The 19,769-nt window shown below is 40.2% G+C and overlaps 1 protein-coding gene across 1 annotated transcript in view; it reads left to right on the top strand.

The window, feature by feature from the left end:
* The window catches only part of itpr2 (inositol 1,4,5-trisphosphate receptor, type 2), a 58,828-nt gene that overhangs the window by 27,740 nt on the left and 11,319 nt on the right, over positions 1–19,769 (top strand). The window contains exons 38-55 of the mRNA XM_040025337.1: positions 7,398–7,518; positions 7,928–8,115; positions 8,200–8,380; positions 9,119–9,372; positions 9,467–9,667; positions 10,246–10,356; positions 10,672–10,767; positions 10,851–10,970; positions 13,120–13,254; positions 13,352–13,544; positions 13,761–13,886; positions 15,654–15,829; positions 15,918–16,082; positions 16,162–16,345; positions 18,049–18,135; positions 18,965–19,086; positions 19,201–19,366; positions 19,459–19,619. Coding sequence (XP_039881271.1) covers positions 7,398–7,518; positions 7,928–8,115; positions 8,200–8,380; positions 9,119–9,372; positions 9,467–9,667; positions 10,246–10,356; positions 10,672–10,767; positions 10,851–10,970; positions 13,120–13,254; positions 13,352–13,544; positions 13,761–13,886; positions 15,654–15,829; positions 15,918–16,082; positions 16,162–16,345; positions 18,049–18,135; positions 18,965–19,086; positions 19,201–19,366; positions 19,459–19,619 — 2,787 coding nt within the window. The remainder of the gene's footprint in view (positions 1–7,397; positions 7,519–7,927; positions 8,116–8,199; positions 8,381–9,118; positions 9,373–9,466; positions 9,668–10,245; positions 10,357–10,671; positions 10,768–10,850; positions 10,971–13,119; positions 13,255–13,351; positions 13,545–13,760; positions 13,887–15,653; positions 15,830–15,917; positions 16,083–16,161; positions 16,346–18,048; positions 18,136–18,964; positions 19,087–19,200; positions 19,367–19,458; positions 19,620–19,769) is intronic.

Genomic DNA, 19,769 nt, shown 5'->3' with positions numbered 1-19,769 from the left:
GCAATGAGATTATTTACCTTTGAGATTTTCTAAAAAGAGATTGTCTTTATTTTTAGCATGCAGGAATTTTGAGGTTTTGAGTTACCTACGTATGGTATCTAAGTGTTTCTATGAATCTCAGTGGTTTTCAGTGTAAACAGAGTTTCACAAGTTCATAGTGTGTTGTTAGGTCACTTGAGAGGCACACATGACAAGAAAAGAGCCGGAATGACATGAATTTGAAATTGTGTTTGCGTTTATTGCTCATAGCTGGTGGACAACACGACACAAACCATCCAGTGATGATATAATACTCAAGACGAACAAGAGTCTGGTGAAGAACACTGTTGTGTTTCAGTTAGCGTTCAGTATCTGCTTCCGTTTTTGATTCATTTCTTATGTCATGGTATCTCACATGTGCTCACACCTCTGTTAAAGCCTTTTATTACAGGGTGGACAAAAAAATCAAAGTCTCACTAAGCTTTATTAAACATTTATCCTTAGAAGGATCTGAGCACCTGAACCGTATTTGATTGGAATAAATCCAATATTCCTTACTCTGTCTCTCAAAAATGAACGTCAGCGTCTCGAGGGTGTGTCATCAGTAACCAGCAGCTTAGAATAAGGGAAAAGTTTGATCCACTGCAATTGATAGACTCAAAGTCCGTGGATCACAAAAATCAGATGGCCCCGTGCTCTCTGAGAACCATGAGTGATTCTGCCAAATGTAATCTTATTTTTATGCTGATGTAATTTTTCAGAAGCCACATGGCTGGAACACAAGCTCTCAAAAATTATTATGTTTTCCCCATGCTTGCCTTTTTATGTCGACTAAATTGCCCGAGTTCCAGTGAGGCAGGCAAAACAGATGAGCCTTGTTTGCCAGTCAGCTTATCTTCAGCATCATAGTCTCCTTAATAAACTCAATCAGTACATAATGATATTAGTGAATAACACATAACACTTCCACCGTAAACCCGCTGGTTAAAAGTCAGGCCTTCCCTAAAGCAGATCTGTTACTGAATGCTTGTTTACTTGTTTATGCTTGTATTTCCATGAATCGTTCTCACCAATTGCTCTCACATGTGGGCTTAATTTGTTTTGCTGATGTGCTTGTTTGTTGGGTAAAAGCATTTCATGTGCTGTGGAACTGCAGCTTGAAATCATAAATGGCACCACTTGATGCGCGTGTGTCTTGCAGGATTCCAGATACCATTTGTAACCTCTTGGCCTTGCACACAGCGCTCCACAGCTACTTCTGAACATGTCATATTCAGCAGCAGGTAAAAGAGTTGGGATGAAATGCAAATATGCAGACATGGTTCACCCTAATGGACTTGACTAATGGCAAGAGTTTTAGGTAATCCTGAGCTCATCCAGCCACAATTTCACCAAAGAATGATGAACCCAGTGATCTCAGTTATGGGCTGCAGTTGCACACCAGCCGATGTTCCCTCGTGTTTTGTTTTTCATCTGCGCTCCTGTTGTGTTTGTGGTAGAACAGCAGAAAAATGTGAAATAATGAAATACATTTTAATTTCTTTTCTTTTTAAAAAAGAATAAATATCTTGGAGAAAACACTTTATAAAACATATTGATATGGATTTTATTATGACAGGTTCCCACTTTAAGCTTTTCATTTCTCCTTCAGCTCCAAGCTCGCCTTAGAGACAACAGAAATTTTTATTAGATTACATGCAGCGCGTGCTTTTAAACTGTACATGATAAGATCGAATTTCCCTTTGAGTTTTTGTATAACAGAAGGTAGATTTTCAGTTTGACACTGTACTGATCAGTGTATTGACTGAAGTAACATAAGCTTTGTGATGGTGAAGTTGTTGGTCTCTCACAGCCTGTGGGGAAACTGTGCTATGCCACTGTGTGCTTGAGTCATTCTGTTCATAAAAGACCGACTCGGATTCCTCTGTGGAGGAAAAAGCAATGCAGAAAAGTAAGACTGTTAGTCTTCCACCCCTCTCATCTCAACCTTGTTTGGGGTACATTGTCCTCCTGCACTGCCTGACACGCTGCTGCAGTTGACCTTATCAGAGCTCAGCAGCTCTAACTTCTCCATCCAGGCAGTGTATGTCCTGGTTTACAGCTGCTACTGCCCTCCGATGCCTGCATGAGTTTTCAGACCACCTAAAGAAGCACAGAACAGGCTGTGTCTTTTTATCCATGCTTCTCACCGGAGTTACAGGAATCTGTAGACAGCAGAGCTGCGAGAGGTGGTGGGGGGGAGTGAAGCTGGAGGTGGGGATCGGCAGCTCATCCTCAGCTTGGACACCAGAGCCGCAGTGTGGCGTGCCGGTGCACATTTTAAAACACCACGACTGTCTGCTCATTGCTAGGTTTTGTTTGTTCCTCTCCTCCCTCCTCCTGCCACCCTCCTCTTACTTTTGTCAGTTCTCTCTCTCTCTCTCTCTCTCTCTCTCTCTCTCTCTCTCTCTCTCTCTCTCTCTCTCTCTCTCTCTCTCTCTCTCTCTCTCTCTCTCTCTCTCTCTCTCTCTGCTCTTACATCACCTGACTAGAGTTTTTCTTGTCAATGCAGCAACAAGCAGATGAGTCAGGCAGGGCTGACTCTTCTCTACTGCCATCCTGCTTCCTCTATCCTCTCCTTTCTCTCTGCAGACCTAGCAGTGTGCTGGCTGCAGTGTGTGCCAGCACACTGCATCACCCAGAAGGGAGACAAAAAAATCCCCCCAAAAACCTGTCACCACCCCCACCTTTCAACTTCTCCCTGCAAGAGGGAAAAGGGGAAAGTCAAACATGTTTAGTTTGCAAGGGAGCATGCACTGGGATGCATTGCCTTATAGAGTGTAGTGCTGAGGTTGGAGATGCACTGGGATTGTGTCTGTGTAGTGGTGTGTGGAAATGAGAGACACTGACTCAATGGATCCTCACCTTCAGTTCAAGAAGTGTGTGCGTGCACGTGTGTGTACGTGCGTGTGTGTGTCTATGTGGGTGTGTGTCTGTGTTTCTGTGAGACATCTCAGCCAGACAGTGCAGGCAGACAAGTGTCTCTGCTGACTGCAGATGAGATAGAGTGTTTACTGACACAGGGAGCATCAGCTACACGTGCTCATCCACATCTTTGCTCTTCGGTACACTTAGTTTGAGGATGCTTAGCTGAACTGTATCTGGCCAGCCTCTGTGATGAGACATAGAGGTACCTCATTTGCCTGATGCCTTGATATTGTATAATTAGACCTTTTCTTTTTTAAGGTTGCAGTTTGGAGCTTTTTTTTAAAAAAAAGAAAAAGAAAAAAGAAAGAAAGAAATCCCATTATTTCTGCTTGATAATTCAGTTTCATTTTGGATGAACCACACTACATTTGACACATCCAAATGCACCCACAATTTTATAAGAAGCAACTACTTACAACTTACAATGGCAGCTACACAAATGAGTCATATACATCTGAATACTAATTAGCTGTATGTGTCAGCTTTAAAGGAGGTGTGACAATCACAGCAGGGAAACTTGCAAAGGAACAAAGAGACCAGATAATTGCTGAACTGCTGGTGCGTCAGTCACAAACTGCAAAATTCTGAAATGTATAATAAAGGAAATGTATTTATTTTCATGCAAGTATTAGGGTAAATGGAATGGGAAAAATTTCCATTAAATGTCTATAGGGTTGTAGGTCAGGTGAGGTGAGGTGACTTGTCTAACCAACAATGCCAGTCAGTGAATAAATCAATCCTTCTTTGTATAGGACCTTTCATGAAGGTTGACGCAGTTCAAAGTGCTTCATAGATGATTCAACATAAAAGCTACATAAAAAGAATTAAAAGTACCAAATATAAAACAAGATTTACAATATAAGTAAGCTAAAAGGACAGTTAAAGAAAGAAATTGGTTTGTTACTAATCGTTCAAACAGAGCACGCACCAAATATTCACATTATTGAAGCAGGAGTCAGAACTTTTACTTAAACTTTGAATTAATTAATGTTAACACCTAATGAACAATTTCAGCTTTTAGTTATTTTATAGGCTAAAGGTTGCATAATTACAGCCTAAAAATGATCACATATATTCAAAACTATTAGGTACACCTGTTCAGCTGCTTGGTAATGCAAATATCTCATCAGCCAGTCATGTGGCAGCGACCTGATGGCAACCTGCCCGATGTTCAATCTTACGTCCTTCTGACTTTCCTTCTGAGTCTTTGGAAGTCTTTGCACTTCCACCGGATCTCTGGACTACAAACTCTCTCTCTACTTTTAAATTGTGTCTTAAAACCCATCTATTCAGAATTGCATATTCTTCACCATGACTCCGTCTTAGTCTATTTTTACCTTACTTAGCTTTTATACTTACATACTTTATCTTATGTTTTTATTTTGTTGTACTAATGTAAGGTGACCTTGAGGGTCTTCAACAGGCGCCTATAAATAAAATGTATTATCATTATTATTATAAACTGAGCATCAGAATGGAGAGAAATGGCGATATGGGTGACTTTTTCTGCACAACCACCCAGAGCGATTACAGAGACTGTTCTGCTGATGCCTGAGGTCAGAGGAGAATGGTCAGACTGCTTCAAGTTGATAGGAAGGCAACAAATACTGATTCATTACAATCAAATAGGGCTGCGCGATTATTGTCAAAATTAACTGACAAAAAACTGACAGACAGAGCAAAAAAAAAAATTTCTCTTTCACTTAAACATAACACTGTTTTTGCATCCAAGTTGTGCTACATTCCTGTTCATTTACAAATCTTTGCATCAAAAGAAAATGTATCCTCATTTGCGTAAATTCGGTGCATCGCTTGGAAGAAAACTAAATTTGTTGGACCTGCATGAGTGATGTAGCATAGTAATTTACTGTTGTGAGATCTATCTCTTTTTCTCCTGCAACATTTTGCAAGTTTTTCCATCTTGAAAAACCCCCCAAATGCATTCCTGAAGCTTTCAATAGTAAAAATGTTTAGTGAACGCTTTGTGTTAGTGATTTCAGTACATCTTTGTTAGCAAAGTGGTGTGCCATACAGCCTCACTTTTATGAATGTCTGTGTTGATGTTGAGCAATTCAGGTTAGCAACCATTGCATTGCTTCTCTTGTCCTTCATGCATTAATTATACTAATTATTTGGTGGTAAGTTTTCAGGCCGCTGGTTATGTTAGTTGTGTTGCTTTGTGGCACAGAGACAACTCTACAACACTCTTTGTATATAATCTCTTCTTGGTCAATGTCACTAATCCTAAATCCGCTTTGCTAAGCTCTTCACCTTCTACTGTGTCAGTCATTTGATTTTTTTAATATATCTGTCTTTTTACATTGTGTTATCGGTCTAGACTAGTCCAAGAAGCTTCAGGCTTCGTAATGCAGTGAACAGTTGTGATTGGATGTGGTTCAGCACTGATTTAGTCAGGTGGGGGAGTGCCTCATTTTGTTTTTGCTTTGCGTTCGATTTAAATAACACATTTCCAAGACTGTCTGTGTTTAAATGTGGGAAGCCAAAATTGTGTCCCTACAACCAACCTATACACAACGCAAAACACATCAAGCACATCGAAGCAGTTGGGCTACAGCCACAGAAGACCACACTGGGTGCCACTCCTGTCAGCTAAAAACAGGAAACTGAGGCTACAATTTGCACAAGTTAACTAAAATCTGACGATAGAAGATTGGCTAAACATTGTATGCTTGGCATAAACAACATGAAAGCATGGGTCCATCTTGCCTCGTATCAGCAGTTAAGGCTTGTGGTGGTGGTCTAGTAGTATAGGATATTTTCTTTGCACACTCTAGGCTCTAGGAACAATTTGTTTAACACCACAGCCTACCCGAGTACGGTTTCTAGCCATGTCTATCCCTTAATGACCACAGTGCACCAATCTTCGGATGGCTTCTCACAGCAGAATAATGTGGCATGCCACAGAGCTCGGATCATCTCAGACTGGTTTCTTGAACATGACAATTAGTTCACTGTACACAAATAGTCTCCAAAGTCACTGGATCTCAATCACATGGAGCACCTTTGGGACTAGGAGGAACAGGAGAGTTGCATCATGATGACAATGTTTCCAGCACCCTGCTGAATCTATAGCATGAAAAATTAGGAGTTCTGATGGCAAAAGGGGGGTCTAACCTGGCACAAGCAGAGTGTAACACATCAAGTGTATTCAGTTGTTATTTTGACAGGCACCTGCCTTTCTGCTAGCCTGCTAACACGTTTCCATGGAAACCATACATGGCTGCTTACAGCCCATTAATTTTAACTCCACCCCTTACCCATCTCTTCTTGAAGTCTTTTGATCAATACCAGTGGTAAGGTGTCATCAAACAAGGCCTTGATGCGTTGTTGGATTACCATAGAAACAGATGCTGACCACATGTAGTGTTCATACATACTTTATCTTCCCTTTATATTTCCTTCTTTTCATCCATCCATCGCTCTCCCTGTTGTTCTTTAAAAATAGGTGGTGAAATGTACAATGCAAGTCATCCACCTGCCAATCACACACTTTGATTACACAACCACTGAAGGGCGATTGTCGCCGTGAATCTTTTAATCTCATTTCTGCTCATCTGCGTCAAATGTCGCAGACACGGAGAGATGTTTATTCGAAAGAAAATAAATGCAGTTATTAAATAAATGAGCTGCTAGAGGCAAGCTGGTGTTGTGCAATGCATTACTTTATACATATGCATCAGTAATCCTTGCACGCAAATGACCACATTCTGTATAACCTTTTTCCACTTGTTTTCACTTGTGTGCTTGTGTGTGTGTGTGTGTGTGTGTGTGTGTGTGTGTGAGTGAAGAAGCACAGTGTGGTCCTATTTTGCACAATAAGAGAGGGAAAACTAGCCTCATCCCAAATAGTTTGGGGTAAGATCAGCGGTTCATCATGTTAGTTTAAAAATTGAACTGTTTGGAGACTTTCATTGCCGACTAATATTAACTAAAAATAAAAGTAACATCTGTCATCATTTATGGTTGCTTTTCTCCAAACACACCCTGGCTGCTATCTCGGAATCTCTCATAAATGCTCAGATAGGATCAAGATATTGGACAACATTATAACCGTCATGCTCTCTCAAGCTCCAATTTCTTTGTTGATAAGAGCATTGTCATACTGCAAACCACTGCTTCCATCAAGGCAGAAATGTGTCATGGGATGATGGCGATGATTCCTATTAGGTGAAATGAGATGAAATCTGCTCAGCCCTCTGAGAGATGATCGGATGGATTTCATGCCAATGAATGCACCTCACCACAAATGTTCCCTTCTTAAGATTTGTCCTTCATTTTGATCATTTTTATAGTTATTCCTCTTTCCCTTTCTGTAAAGGGGAAAAAAAGCTTTATCAAAATCTATTAAATATGTGTGAATTTCCTAGTTTAAAGCTCATACTCAGTCAGACTTTTAAATGGATTTAACATTATGATTTCTGTCTCCACAGGGAAACGACTTGAGAAAGATTCTCCTCACACGCTACTTTGGAAATCAAAAGCTCCTCTCCAAGTCAGAGCTCGGGAGTGGAAACAGCTCATCTGGTGGCTTTGTCAAGCAGTCACCTGGAGGTACCGAGAACCCCAAATAAACCGAGTAGATGCTGCAATAACTACTCACAGCCGAAGAAACAACAGGAACTAAAATGACAGTGCTCTGTTTCTTAGGCAGTATGCTGTTTGACAATTGTTGGCAGACATAAGAGGTTTATAATGCATCCCACAAATATTTGGTCCAGGCAGGTGTGGAATATAGTAGATGAGCATAACAAATAATCAAACATTTGTAAAGTTTTTCCTGTTCAATTTCTCAAAAAGAGATTATTTCTATCTACAATTATTTATATATGGTATGTGCATGCATGGAAAGCCAGAGGCAGGGAGAGCAGCAGCACAAAAATAACCAGGCAACATACATGAGACTAACTCAGAAAGAGCATGAGAAGCAGAAGCTAGAATTTAAATTTCTACATCATTGCAGGAGGTTCTCCCATGGTAGACGCTGACAAGCCAGCCACCACTGTTTCGGATATTCAGTGTCTTTTGGACAATGTTGGGGCAACAGAGATGGTAATTGAACTCATCGTCAACACCAAGAATGATAGACTGTTTAAGGAGAGCATCGAGCTGGGCATTGCCCTTCTCAGGGGTGGAAACACACAGATACAGGTTGGCTTCACAGATACACGAATCCTGTACTTCTCCTTCACATGTGTTAGAAGTATACTCATGGCCATTTTTGCTCCCAACTAGAACTCATTCTACAGCCAACTGAACAAGCAGAAAAAGTCCGAGAGGTTCTTCAAGGTTTTCTACGACCGCATGCGCTTGGCCCAGCAGGAAATTCGAGCCACCGTGTCAGTCAACATGTTTGAAGTCACCTGCAGAAAAAGGGACGATGACAGTGATGTCAGTAGTATCAGGGTTAAAAAAGGTACCGTTCAGTGATGGTGTATTTTTAATTTTTTTCACATTATTGACTTATTAGAGCAAAAACACCACATAATGTCCAGATAACGTTTGTGAGCTCAAAATGCAGCTAATCACTGTGTCAAAATGTCAAAGGGAGGCTGAAAGTAAGTAAGCAAAGTTCATTAGAAGTGAATCACCTCTGTTATAATGTCAGAGGTACCTAGCGATGAGGATTTAAAAGTGCAATACTGAGTCATGAGGCTCACGTCCTCAGCACATCCAGGCATTTCCATAGAAAGAGCGAATTAAAAAGCCACAGACTGGAAAAAAGTAATGCTTTTACGGTGTTTGAGGTCTACAAGTTTAGTTTAGTTTAAAACAGTTGTAGTGGATAAATCCACAATGATTTTTGTAGCTCTGCTGACTTCTGTTGAAACTGTTGTTCCCAGTTTAAGCAGTCACATGTCTGAAGCATGTGACAGCCCACATTGCAATCCTATCAAAAGGCCATTGTATCAAGTTTGGGTGTTTTTATGCTACAGAAACCCACTAAATTGTTGCCTGCTTGTCAGTGAACGTCTGTAAATAAATAAATATATATATATATACACACATATCAATTTCTCTTGAATACAATTGCCGCACATATGAATGGAAGCAATTTGCTCCTGCCCTGCAGTTAAACAGTGAATCGTGTTGTGTGTCTGTTTATGTGTGTTTTTTTTCTTTTTTTCTTTTTCAATAAATCCTTTCTTTGTAGGGAAAGATTCTGGGCTTCACATGAGGGACGACATGCGAGGGCAGCTAAAAGAAGCCTCCTCAGTGACCTCAAAGGCCTTCTCAGCCTTCAGAAAAGAGCTGGACCCTGACCTTGAAGGCCTCGGCCAAAACAGTGAGATAATCGGTACTGAGGAGGCATCGGAAGACACTCAGATGAGCCCGGCTGTATCTATCATGAAACCAATCCTGCGTTACCTACAGCTGCTCTGTGAGAACCACAATTCAAAGCTGCAGGTACTGATGCTCTGTGAACTTTGCCCTTTGAAGTCCAGTCATTAAAATGACCACTGATTGACTTTTTTTTTTTTTTTTCCTGCGCTGAATCCAGAACTTTCTGCGCAGTCAGAACAACAAGACTAACTACAATCTGGTGTGTGAGACTCTTCAGTTCTTGGACTGCATTTGTGGGAGCACCACTGGAGGCCTAGGGCTGCTGGGACTTTATATAAATGAGTTTAATGTGGATCTGATTCTCCAAACGTTGGAAACCATTACAGAGTATTGCCAGGGGCCCTGCCATGAAAACCAGGTAGGAGGAGGGTGGCTGGTTAGTTGAGAGAAAATGCTCGATTTATTGGATAGTCAAGTTGTCAACATATTTATTTAATAGAGCCTAATACTGTGAATATATTTGAAAAATTGTTCATCTTTTCCTAAATGTGAAGCATCATACAGTATCGTTAAACCTGTAGCAAAAAGCTTTTGTTATTTCATGTGTTCAAGTCCAGTCAAGTTGAGAATACAGGAAACAGGAAATTTCTGGTTTCGAACCAGCTGAGCAGCTGGGGCCTTTCTGTATGGAGTTTGGATGTTACGCCTGTGTCTGTGTTGGTTTCTAATTAGAAGGAGGAGGAAATCTGGTGATTCTAAATCTACTGTTGGTGTGAATATGAGCATAAATGTCTGTCTACAGTGGACCTGGTCACTTTGTGATCACACCGCTGTTTTAATCATGAGCTGTGGTGTAGTAAGCCGTCTTAAACTATCTTTTATTTGGATTTACCTGTAAAGCACAGTCACTTTCTTCTGATGAATTATATTAATGATTTTCTTTTTGTAATGTAGCCAACACTGACTACAGCATGTCCATTTTTTTTTCTTTTCCAGAGCTGTATAGCTAAACATGAGTCAAATGGTATTGATATTATTATAGCACTGATTGTCAACGCCATCAACCCCCTGGGTAAGGATCGCCTGGACCTGGTGCTGCAACTCAAGGTGAGCAGTAGTTGTATGAGAGGTCTGGGAGGCAACACATTTCCATTACCCTATTATATACTTACATTGCTGCATAGTATTAATTAAATATAGATAACAATTGTGCAATGATGAAAAAGGCAATGGGGCAAATAAAGCCCATGTTTACTGGCTGTCTGACTGCAGATGTCTTTAGTAGTACAACCCTTTAGTCGAATCACAGCACTCTGAAAAAACTGCATCTGACAAGTATTGTTGGTTTTTTCCCTTCAATTATTCAGCTTTGTGTAACTGATCAAAATATAAAAGCTGATTATTTTGAAACGTGTATCATAGAACAATGCCTCCAAGCTCCTGCTAGCTATCATGGAGAGCTGCCATGACAGTGAGAACGCAGAGAAGATTCTCTACAAGATGAGACCCACTGAATTGGTGAGTGTGGTCATGCATGCACACAAACTACACCTGACATGTGTGGTGCAAAAACGGTGACTTCTAAAACACGTTTGCTTCAGGTGGATGTCATGAAGGACGCCTACAAACAGGGTTTGCAGAGTGAAGATGACGATGACGGCATGGGAGACGAGATCAAACCTAAAGATGTCGGACACAACATTTACATCCTGGCCCACCAGGTAAAAGAAAAGATTAAACTTGAGTTAGTCTAAAGTGGTCAGACAAACAGAGGAAATGCAGTGATGCTTTAGTCTAATGACCACTGGGCCAGTGCAGTGCAGGAGTGCCAAGTGATGGAGGAGTGCTTCTCTGAATGAACTGCTCTGACAGTTTTCTGAAATGAGTTTTTGTGTTGTGACATTGGCTCTACTGACAGATAGGCTTTAGGCGTTTTCACTGAGGCAGGTAGTCCCTGCACAACTAAATACACATGGTTTGCTTTGTCCAGGGATCAGGAATGAGGAAGGAGTACTGTACCCCTGAGAAATTTGTTTTTGTTCTAAATGTGTGTGTCCATCTGACGTGTCTCAGTCTTTGTCTACGCTGTTTGTAAGTTGTTGAGAGCAAGCCAAGTCTTGTGAGTTTTCACTTCTGTCTCTTTAGAGCAAAGTGTCAGACAGGATATTTTGGTCTGCAGAGCAGACGAGTTTCATCATGACAAGGAAGTGTGCATGTTTTTTTTGTTTTTTTGTTTTTTTTTGTTACATTTTATTTTTTTATGTTTGACTTTTAAAAAAAATAACCTTTCAGCTTAAAACAGGAATGCACAAATGTGTGCATCAGCTTTGAAATATATTTTCTGATTGTCTAAATAAACAAATTAAATTGATAATATAAAATAAACAATAGATAGAATGCACAAACTAAATGGTTCTTAATTTCTCTACAATTGCCTATTTTAAAGGAGTAAAATAGATGTTTAAAATATAATAAATTAAAAAGAAAACCTCAGCAAGTATTCAGAACTCAGAATGTTTTCCACAAACCATGTTAAATTTTCCTCACCTAAAAAGAGAAGCAGAAAAAAATAAGGAAATCTAATTTGTTGACTGAACCTAGATTTCTAGTTGACCTCAGTGTACACAAAATAGGTAAACAACACAGGAAAGGAAAAAGGCCAGAACCTGTTTCTTACTCATCTATTAATTCTTGTGCCACAGGTGTCCTTTTCGATGTCTTTTTATCAGCAAGGATACATAAAAACTACCTCTGCAGAGTGTGGGGAAAGAAAGAAACTGTTGCTGGTTTCTGGTTGGGATCTGGATCACTTTAAAACTGTGAAATAATTCAATTCCTTTAATGGGAGATGGCAGCTTTAGCTCTATTACAAAAAACAAGGCCATAAAGCTTGAATTTGAACGGTATATAGACATTACTTACAGATGTTGTGGGCTCATCATGGGTATGAATTTCACAACAATTTAGGGCTTTTTCCAGGGTGGAATCATTGTATACTTTACATCTTTAATTGCTTTAGAAAACAAGAATTGGGTGCACAAGATTGCATTTATTTTGTACTTTCAAAAATATATAAACAGTGATCAAATATATGTATTAAATATCTCTTAATAAGTTGCATCTCGACCACACACACACCTTTTGATAGTGATCAACAATTTTGTGGCATAATTCTGCTTAGATATTTGGTCACTCTTCTTGGCAGAATTTATTTAAATTGGTTGTCACACACCTGGGTTTTAGACCTGCTCCAAAATCCTCCGATAGAGGTGAGTTCATGGAGTTGGGAAGGCCATTCCAGAAGCTTAATGTTAGCCTGGTCTATCCATCCCAAAACCAGTTTTGATGTGCGTTTGGGATCATTGCTCTGATGGAAAACCCAATTTTGCCAAATTTTCAACCATTTAGATGTTAATTTAATGTGAGGTGAAAGAACTTTCTTCATTATTCCATCCACTTTGTGCGGTGTACCAGTACTAAACTTCCCAGAGCACAATGCTACCACCACCATGCTTGGCAGTTGAGTGTTCTTAGTGTGAAAGCCTCACCTTTACTCCACGAAACATACCTCTTGTCATCATGGCACTACCTTTGTCTGCGCTGACCATAAAACTTTTCTCCAGAAGGAATATTTCTTGTCCATATGGGCTATTTCAAATTTCAGTCAAGGTTAAAGCAGCACCCAGTTCTTGTTTTCCAAAGTCACAGTCATGTCTTGTAAAATCAATAAAAATGACCATGACATTAACGCTCATGAGGAGATTTTGTAAACCATATTTGTTTAGTTTTGGTTCACTACTGGTTACAGTATCATCCAGTGTAGTGCAGCAAAATCATATCTTCATATTAATCATATTTCTTCATTCCTAGTTGGCCAGGCACAACAAAATCTTGCAGCAGAGCCTCACCCCTGGGTCAGGGTTAGGTCTGGGGTCAGGCATGGACCACGATAAAGAAAAGGATGATGCCCTCCGTTACTATGCGAAGCACACAGCTCAGATAGAGGTAACCCGCATCATCAATTTGTCATTTATCCTAAAATTTCTTAAATTGTTCGTCAAACTATAAAACTGTAAGCCAAACCTTTAATCTTTGTTATCAGATTGTGCGTAATGACCGCAGCATGGAGCAGATAGTGTTTCCAGTTCCTAACATCTGTGAGTACCTAACTGAGGAGTCAAAGATGCGTGTGTTCACCACCACTGAGAGAGATGACCAAGGCAGCAAGGTTAATGACTTCTTCCACCAGTTTGACAACCTCTACAATGAGATGAGGTGGCAGAAGAAGATCCGCAGTAAGTCTTCCTTACATTCGGCATCCAGTTCTTGGAAAATAATAATGATTGTGGTGGTGGTGGTGGCAGCAGGAACAGGCTTCAGGACGACAAATCACGATTCCCATCCAGCAAGTCTGGTTATGTTATTTTCACAGTAAACTGAAGGGCCTGCAGTGATGTGGTGTGTGCTGAATTCATGTGCCTGTACTTATGCTCCCTGTTGTGTTTGCACAGAAAATAAGGCTCTGTTCTGGTTCTCACGTCACATCTCTCTTTGGGGGAGCATCTCCTTCTACCTGGCCCTCCTGCTCAACATTGCTGTGGCTGTATTCTACCCTTTTGGTGACGATGAAGATGAGGGTAAGAATTTCTGCATATTTCTCAAATTGTAATTTGTAATTTCAAGCCATTTTTTTAAACCTTTTGCTAAGCAAACCAATGTTTTAAGGCAGTGGTCTTCAAATGGCTCCTACTGGACATGGATTAACTATTTAATCTGCAATACATCTGCCAATATTAAAGTAGAGATGAACTTACCATATGAGGCAGACAGAATTATTGTGTGCATTGTGTAAAATTTGTATAGAGCATAGTATGGACAGCTCCTGGTGCTGAAATAACATCTCATAAATGTACTAGAGAAAATGTATGTGAAGAATAAAAGCCCTCAATATCAGCTAAATTATGCCGTATCTCTTTAATTCAAATGCAGACACACTGATTAGTATTATCCAACTAAAATAATGAGGGAGTCAAGCATGCAAAAAAAAAGAGGCGTACACACAGAGAGTTAAAGAGACTAGTGGCTATGTGATGAAAAGAAAGAAAGAAATGTGGTAAATTTTAAAGCAACTGTTGGCAAAGGGGCCATTTATTTAAACTAATTTCAGTTTTGAGACGGGCAAATGAGGTGAATACAGCATGAGACATGTGACATGAGGAAAACCTGTGCAACCACTGCCTGGAGTGTCAACCACCAACCATCAGCTACAATGCAATGAGCAACAGGCAGATCTTTTAAAAAAAAAAATTAGGCCAAGAGCCCACTTCACTGTCTATTCTTCTCCAAAGTGACTGTTTTCACCAGGCGTAATTTCTTACAGATTTTGAGGAAAGGTTGATGTTTTTTGAAAATCAGGAGGCCTTTAGCCCAGCTTAGCAGCAGACATAGTGTTAAATAATTCAGAAATAATTGACTTTTTATGCATCTGTCTGATTTTAAGCGCAGGTATACTGCATCATCTATTTACAGCTGTTTTATCAAGCAGTTTTAATCATTTTTAAAACCTATGGAAGAACACTTTGAATGTATTAATTTTCAAGTAAAGTAAGTCTATAACAATTCTCTTTTTTTGGAATGTTAATTATTAATGATTATTGCTTTCTTTTTATGACTGAAAATGTGTGTTCTGTGACACGTGATGCTGCATTTATTTAAACACCTTGGTCACTCAGTCTCGTGAATGCTGGTGATTTATCTAACATACAGTATCTAATTGGATAAGAAGCAGTAGGTGTGTACAAAATGTGCTTAAAGGAAATCCTTCACACGTCATCATGATATCGTTTTGAGGTGGGACAACTTGGACTTTAATCGTTTTTATCGGTATGTTGATACGACTTCATGTCATTGCCCTCAGCCTGGCGTCAGCCTGAGACCTAATTAATCAGATGAAGTTAAATCACCCAATAATCATCCTATTTTACTCTTTAAAATTCATTTCTTTGCGTGCAATGTTAGATTACCTGATTTTAGGTTTTGCGAAATGTTACTAGAACTTGCTGTATTTGCTGGTTTGCCTTGGTGTGATTCGCTGAAATGTAAACCTACTGTACACGTGGTTCCTGTGGCTTTCTGATAAATACTTCCTCAATGAATTGTCAGCACTTTGCAGTTTCCAAAAGACCCATGAGCATCACTCTGCTGATTTACTCAGTGAGCTGAAGAAGAGTTGGTTGTTTTGACTGATGCTGTCCCCATGGATGATTGTTTGACATTTTAAAGTGTTTCCTTTGACTCTTTGCTAAGTTAAGCTCTTAGCTCAGATAAATAATTCATTAGAGGGATGTTGTGCTTTAAAGCATTGATGTTTTGTGCCTTGTTCGATTGTTTATTCTTCCACACAGGCACATTATCCCCATTCTGGAATATCTTACTGTGGGTGGCATTGGGAGTCTTCACCGCACTGCTTCCCGTCTTACCTAAACCAATAGGCATCGGGTTCTTCCTGGTCTCCCTTATTCTGCGTGCTATCTACACAATGGGCCTCGGCCCTGCGCTGCTTTTGCTCGGTGCTGTCAATGTAAGTGAACAAAGGCTTGTTTTTGAAGAATGTGTCTGTTCTTGCCTCTTCACACGTACGAGTTTTTTTGTTTTTATTCCATTTTCAGCTTTTCAACAAGTTGGTGTTTCTTGTAAGTTTTGTGGGGAACCAAGGGACGTTCACTCGAGGCTACAAAGCAGTCGTGATGGACATGCTCTTTATCTACCATTTGTGGTATGCCATCATCTGCGTCCTGGGCCTCTTTGTTCATGAGTTCTTCTACAGCTTTTTGGTAAGAGAGCTTGTTTGATTTGTGACCGTGTTCTCCAAATGTTTGCTGATGGCTCACAGATAACGATCTCCTTTTGCAGCTGTTCGACCTGGTGATCCGAGAGGAGACGCTGCTCAATGTGATAAAGAGTGTGACGAGAAATGGCCGCTCCATTTTTTTGACAGCGGTTCTGGCCGTTTTTCTCGTTTACTTTTTCTCCATCATCGGCTTCCTCTTCCTCAAAGACGACTTCCGCATGGAGGTGGACCGCCTTCCTTCACCAGGTCAGAAACTTTAACTTTTAAAGTACACTAAGTCATTACTGTGGTCTTCTCCCTGTCGTAAATCCCTTGGGCTTTAAGCTATCCTTTGATATTGCCATTTGAAAATAATGCTTCAAAAATGCTGCTTATGTTTATCACCAGTCTAGTGTGATATTTAAAACAAACTACACCAAATAGTGACAGTTTCACTTCCACTTTTATGAGGAAAGCAGAAAAAACACTGAGTGAGACATGGGTGGTGTTCAACATCTTCAGATGTAACTGCAAGAAATGTGATGCAATAGAAATCAGTTGCAAGAATGCCACCTCTATTTTAGTCATAGTACTTATACCTGACCTTTCCAATGAATGTGTCATACTTAAAAACCTTTAAAAATGCACTGATGGCTCCAGTTTGGCAATGTTTAAACAATTAAATAAATAATCATTTCTACAATGTAAAAAAAGATCAAATCTTCTAGTAGTATGTGCAGTAATTGCATATCTGGTGATATGTATTATCTCTCTTAACTTCATTTCAAGTCTATACTGTGTAAGGAGGAAAAGGAAAGTTTTGTTCATTCTCCAGACTGGATTGTAGTTGTGCTTTGCGCTCCTCTCAGTATATTTTTCTGTTATCTTTCGTGAAAGTTATCCTTAGTTGAACTGAAACAAGTTTGCTCTTCTTTTTTTAATCTTTTCCAGCCATGAACATCTGTGATTTGTTAGTGAGCTGTGTTTTCGTTTTCTGAATTTGTGTAAATCATAGAACGTAATGTACAAAGTTGTTCACATTTTGGAGTTGCTGGATGCTAGTTGATCCAGCGAGTTCATTTTTTCCCTTCACTTTTGATCTGATCTATAATTTCTTAATTACAATGATCAAATCAGCATTTTCTTGTGTATAATCTCCCCATAGAAATTGTCGACCATCTAGAGTAAGCCATATATATATATATATATATATACCCAGACACATGTTTTGAAAACACTGTGGAGAGTGTGGGTAGTGTTAATGAGCTCCAGCACCCACGGTCAGGAAGACATCCTGCTAGCACATGTGCACCTGTTGCATAACCTGGTGGCCGCGCCATCCTGTGTTTTACTGAATAGAGCACAGCAGACACAGCCGAGCAGTGGTGGGTTATGTAACCAGCTGGGCTCACGCCTCTCTGTATGTTAGCTGAAGGCTGAGTGGAGATACGGCGTGAGGGAGCTTCATCAGAACTGGGGAGCACCCTTTACACTCTTCTGCCAACTTAGAGCTGTGACCCCTGCACCCCCCCGTGCTCCCCTGTCCCGCCAAGTTGTCGTCTTCTTCTCCTTCCTAAACCTCCTGTCGCCTGCCCTCAGTTCTCCAGACTATCATTGTAAAAAGCTCTTTTGGTGACACTCTGGTCCAGATGCACAGTTCTTTCTTCTGCCTGTCTGCCCAAGCAGATCACGCTCAGGCGGTGCGGCTCCTCTGCTGCTCGGGGCTTTGCCGATGTGCAAATGATTTGCTCAGGTTTTTTCAGCAACACTTCACCGCCCACCCAGCAGCTGCTGCCTCAGTTTACATAATGTCTGACTATATCTTTCTTGCTGATTTCTACCAGCGCTGATGAGAATTAGCGGGAAGAAGGTTTAATGCAGGAGCATAATTTAATCGTCACCTTTCATATGGAAATTTTTAGTGCTGTTGTCACTGACGCAAACTTCCCATGTTTTTGTTGTTCTTGTAGGAAAAAGGGATTTATTGAGCAACAGCGAGGTTGCAGGCTCATGTTTGAATGAGAGATGCCCTGCTTCTACACCCGCATCTGTTCCTGGTAGGTTTTGGGGTAAAATTAAACTGAATGTGTCCTACCCATGGTGGAAGTCACGGAGTGGATAAGTTTTAAGATTTTGTGTTTTGACTGGGGTGGTGGGCGTGTATGTGACCTTTCCAGCAGTAATCACTTCCTGAAAGGTTACTAACACACATACTGAGACGTAAGCACGTACGCATGCACACACACTGAGTTTGTGCACACAAAGAAACTTGATGAGGCAGGGCGGGTGACTCCTACTCCTGTTTGTTCTCCTTCGTCTCCACGGATCACCTGCGCCATAAGGGCACACACGTGATCTCAGCCACATCCTTCACCTCTTCTTTCTCCTCAGCAGTCATGCTGTGCGTGGCTTTATTCATTTACAGTAGGAGTTGGAGGTGTTTTATTATCAGTCACTTGTCAGCGTCAGCTGAGTCACACTTATCTGAATTAGGTCAAATTGTTTTTGAATGTTGTTTTCATTTCATGAACTAAAATCTTCTTCAACTCTTCTAGCTCAGTTTAATAAAATTAAGACTAATATTAAAAATAAATATTCTCACTGTGAGATTAATAAAAACAATCTATCAAATGAGCAGAATGTAATGATGGAAAAGGGAAGCACCTTTTAAGAAGAACTTTTTAAAGAACAACAGTATTGCGTGTCAGTCCAATCTTGTGTAATTTCATACCAGAGTGTAACACAAATTTAAAGGTGCACATTTATCCGATTAGACACCAAAGGTCCTCTTGATAAAATCTCCCTTTTTATAGGTTTTCTATCTCTCTCTCTCTCGCTCTCCATTTCTTCCATCACATGTTTTTCTCTGTGTTTTCGTCTTGTTAGGTGAAGATGATGGGACCGAGCGGGTGTGCGACACTCTGCTCATGTGTATAATCACTGTATTGAACCAGGGCCTGCGTAATGGAGGTGGTGTGGGAGATATTCTCAGGAGACCCTCCAAAGAGGTAGGACAAGCCTAAAACGAATACAGGGAATACAGAAAAATGGCATTTTCTCATTGTGTGTTCTGTCTGAAGAAAAACCTGAAATAAAATTCTGCGTTTCTTCCATATTTCCAGGAGCCACTATTTGCAGCTCGAGTGGTTTACGACCTTCTGTTTTTCTTTGTTGTCATCATCATCGTTCTCAACCTCATCTTTGGTGTTATCATTGACACCTTTGCAGACCTGAGGAGTGAGAAACAGGGGAAGGAAGAAATCCTCAAAACCAGTTGTTTCATCTGTGGTGTGTACAGACAGCTTCGTGGTATAGCTAGCATGCCTATGATAGACAAAATGGTCTAAGGTAGAATTCATAACAGAGCTAATGTCTTGCAGGGTTGGAAAGAGACAAATTTGATAACAAAACGGTGTCCTTTGAGGAGCATATCAAGTCTGAACACAACATGTGGCACTACCTTTACTTCATGGTTCTGGTGAGAGTGAAGGATCCAACCGAGTACACTGGTCCTGAGAGCTACGTAAACAAAATGATTGCAGTAAGTAGGCCAAATATATACACACCATACACACAGGAAATGGTTACAGTGTATCTTTGTAATGCAGATTTATATTCTTTAAATGTGACCCATTATGCTCATTTACACATCCATATTTTTATTCTCAGAATCTACTAAAACAGTTATTAT

The sequence above is a fragment of the Simochromis diagramma genome, unplaced genomic scaffold, assembly GCF_900408965.1.
Source record: "Simochromis diagramma unplaced genomic scaffold, fSimDia1.1 OVJJ01000293.1, whole genome shotgun sequence".
Lineage (NCBI taxonomy): Eukaryota > Metazoa > Chordata > Actinopteri > Cichliformes > Cichlidae > Simochromis > Simochromis diagramma.
The sequence above is the reverse complement of the archived record's forward strand: the minus strand, read 5'-3'. Positions and strand labels throughout refer to the sequence as shown.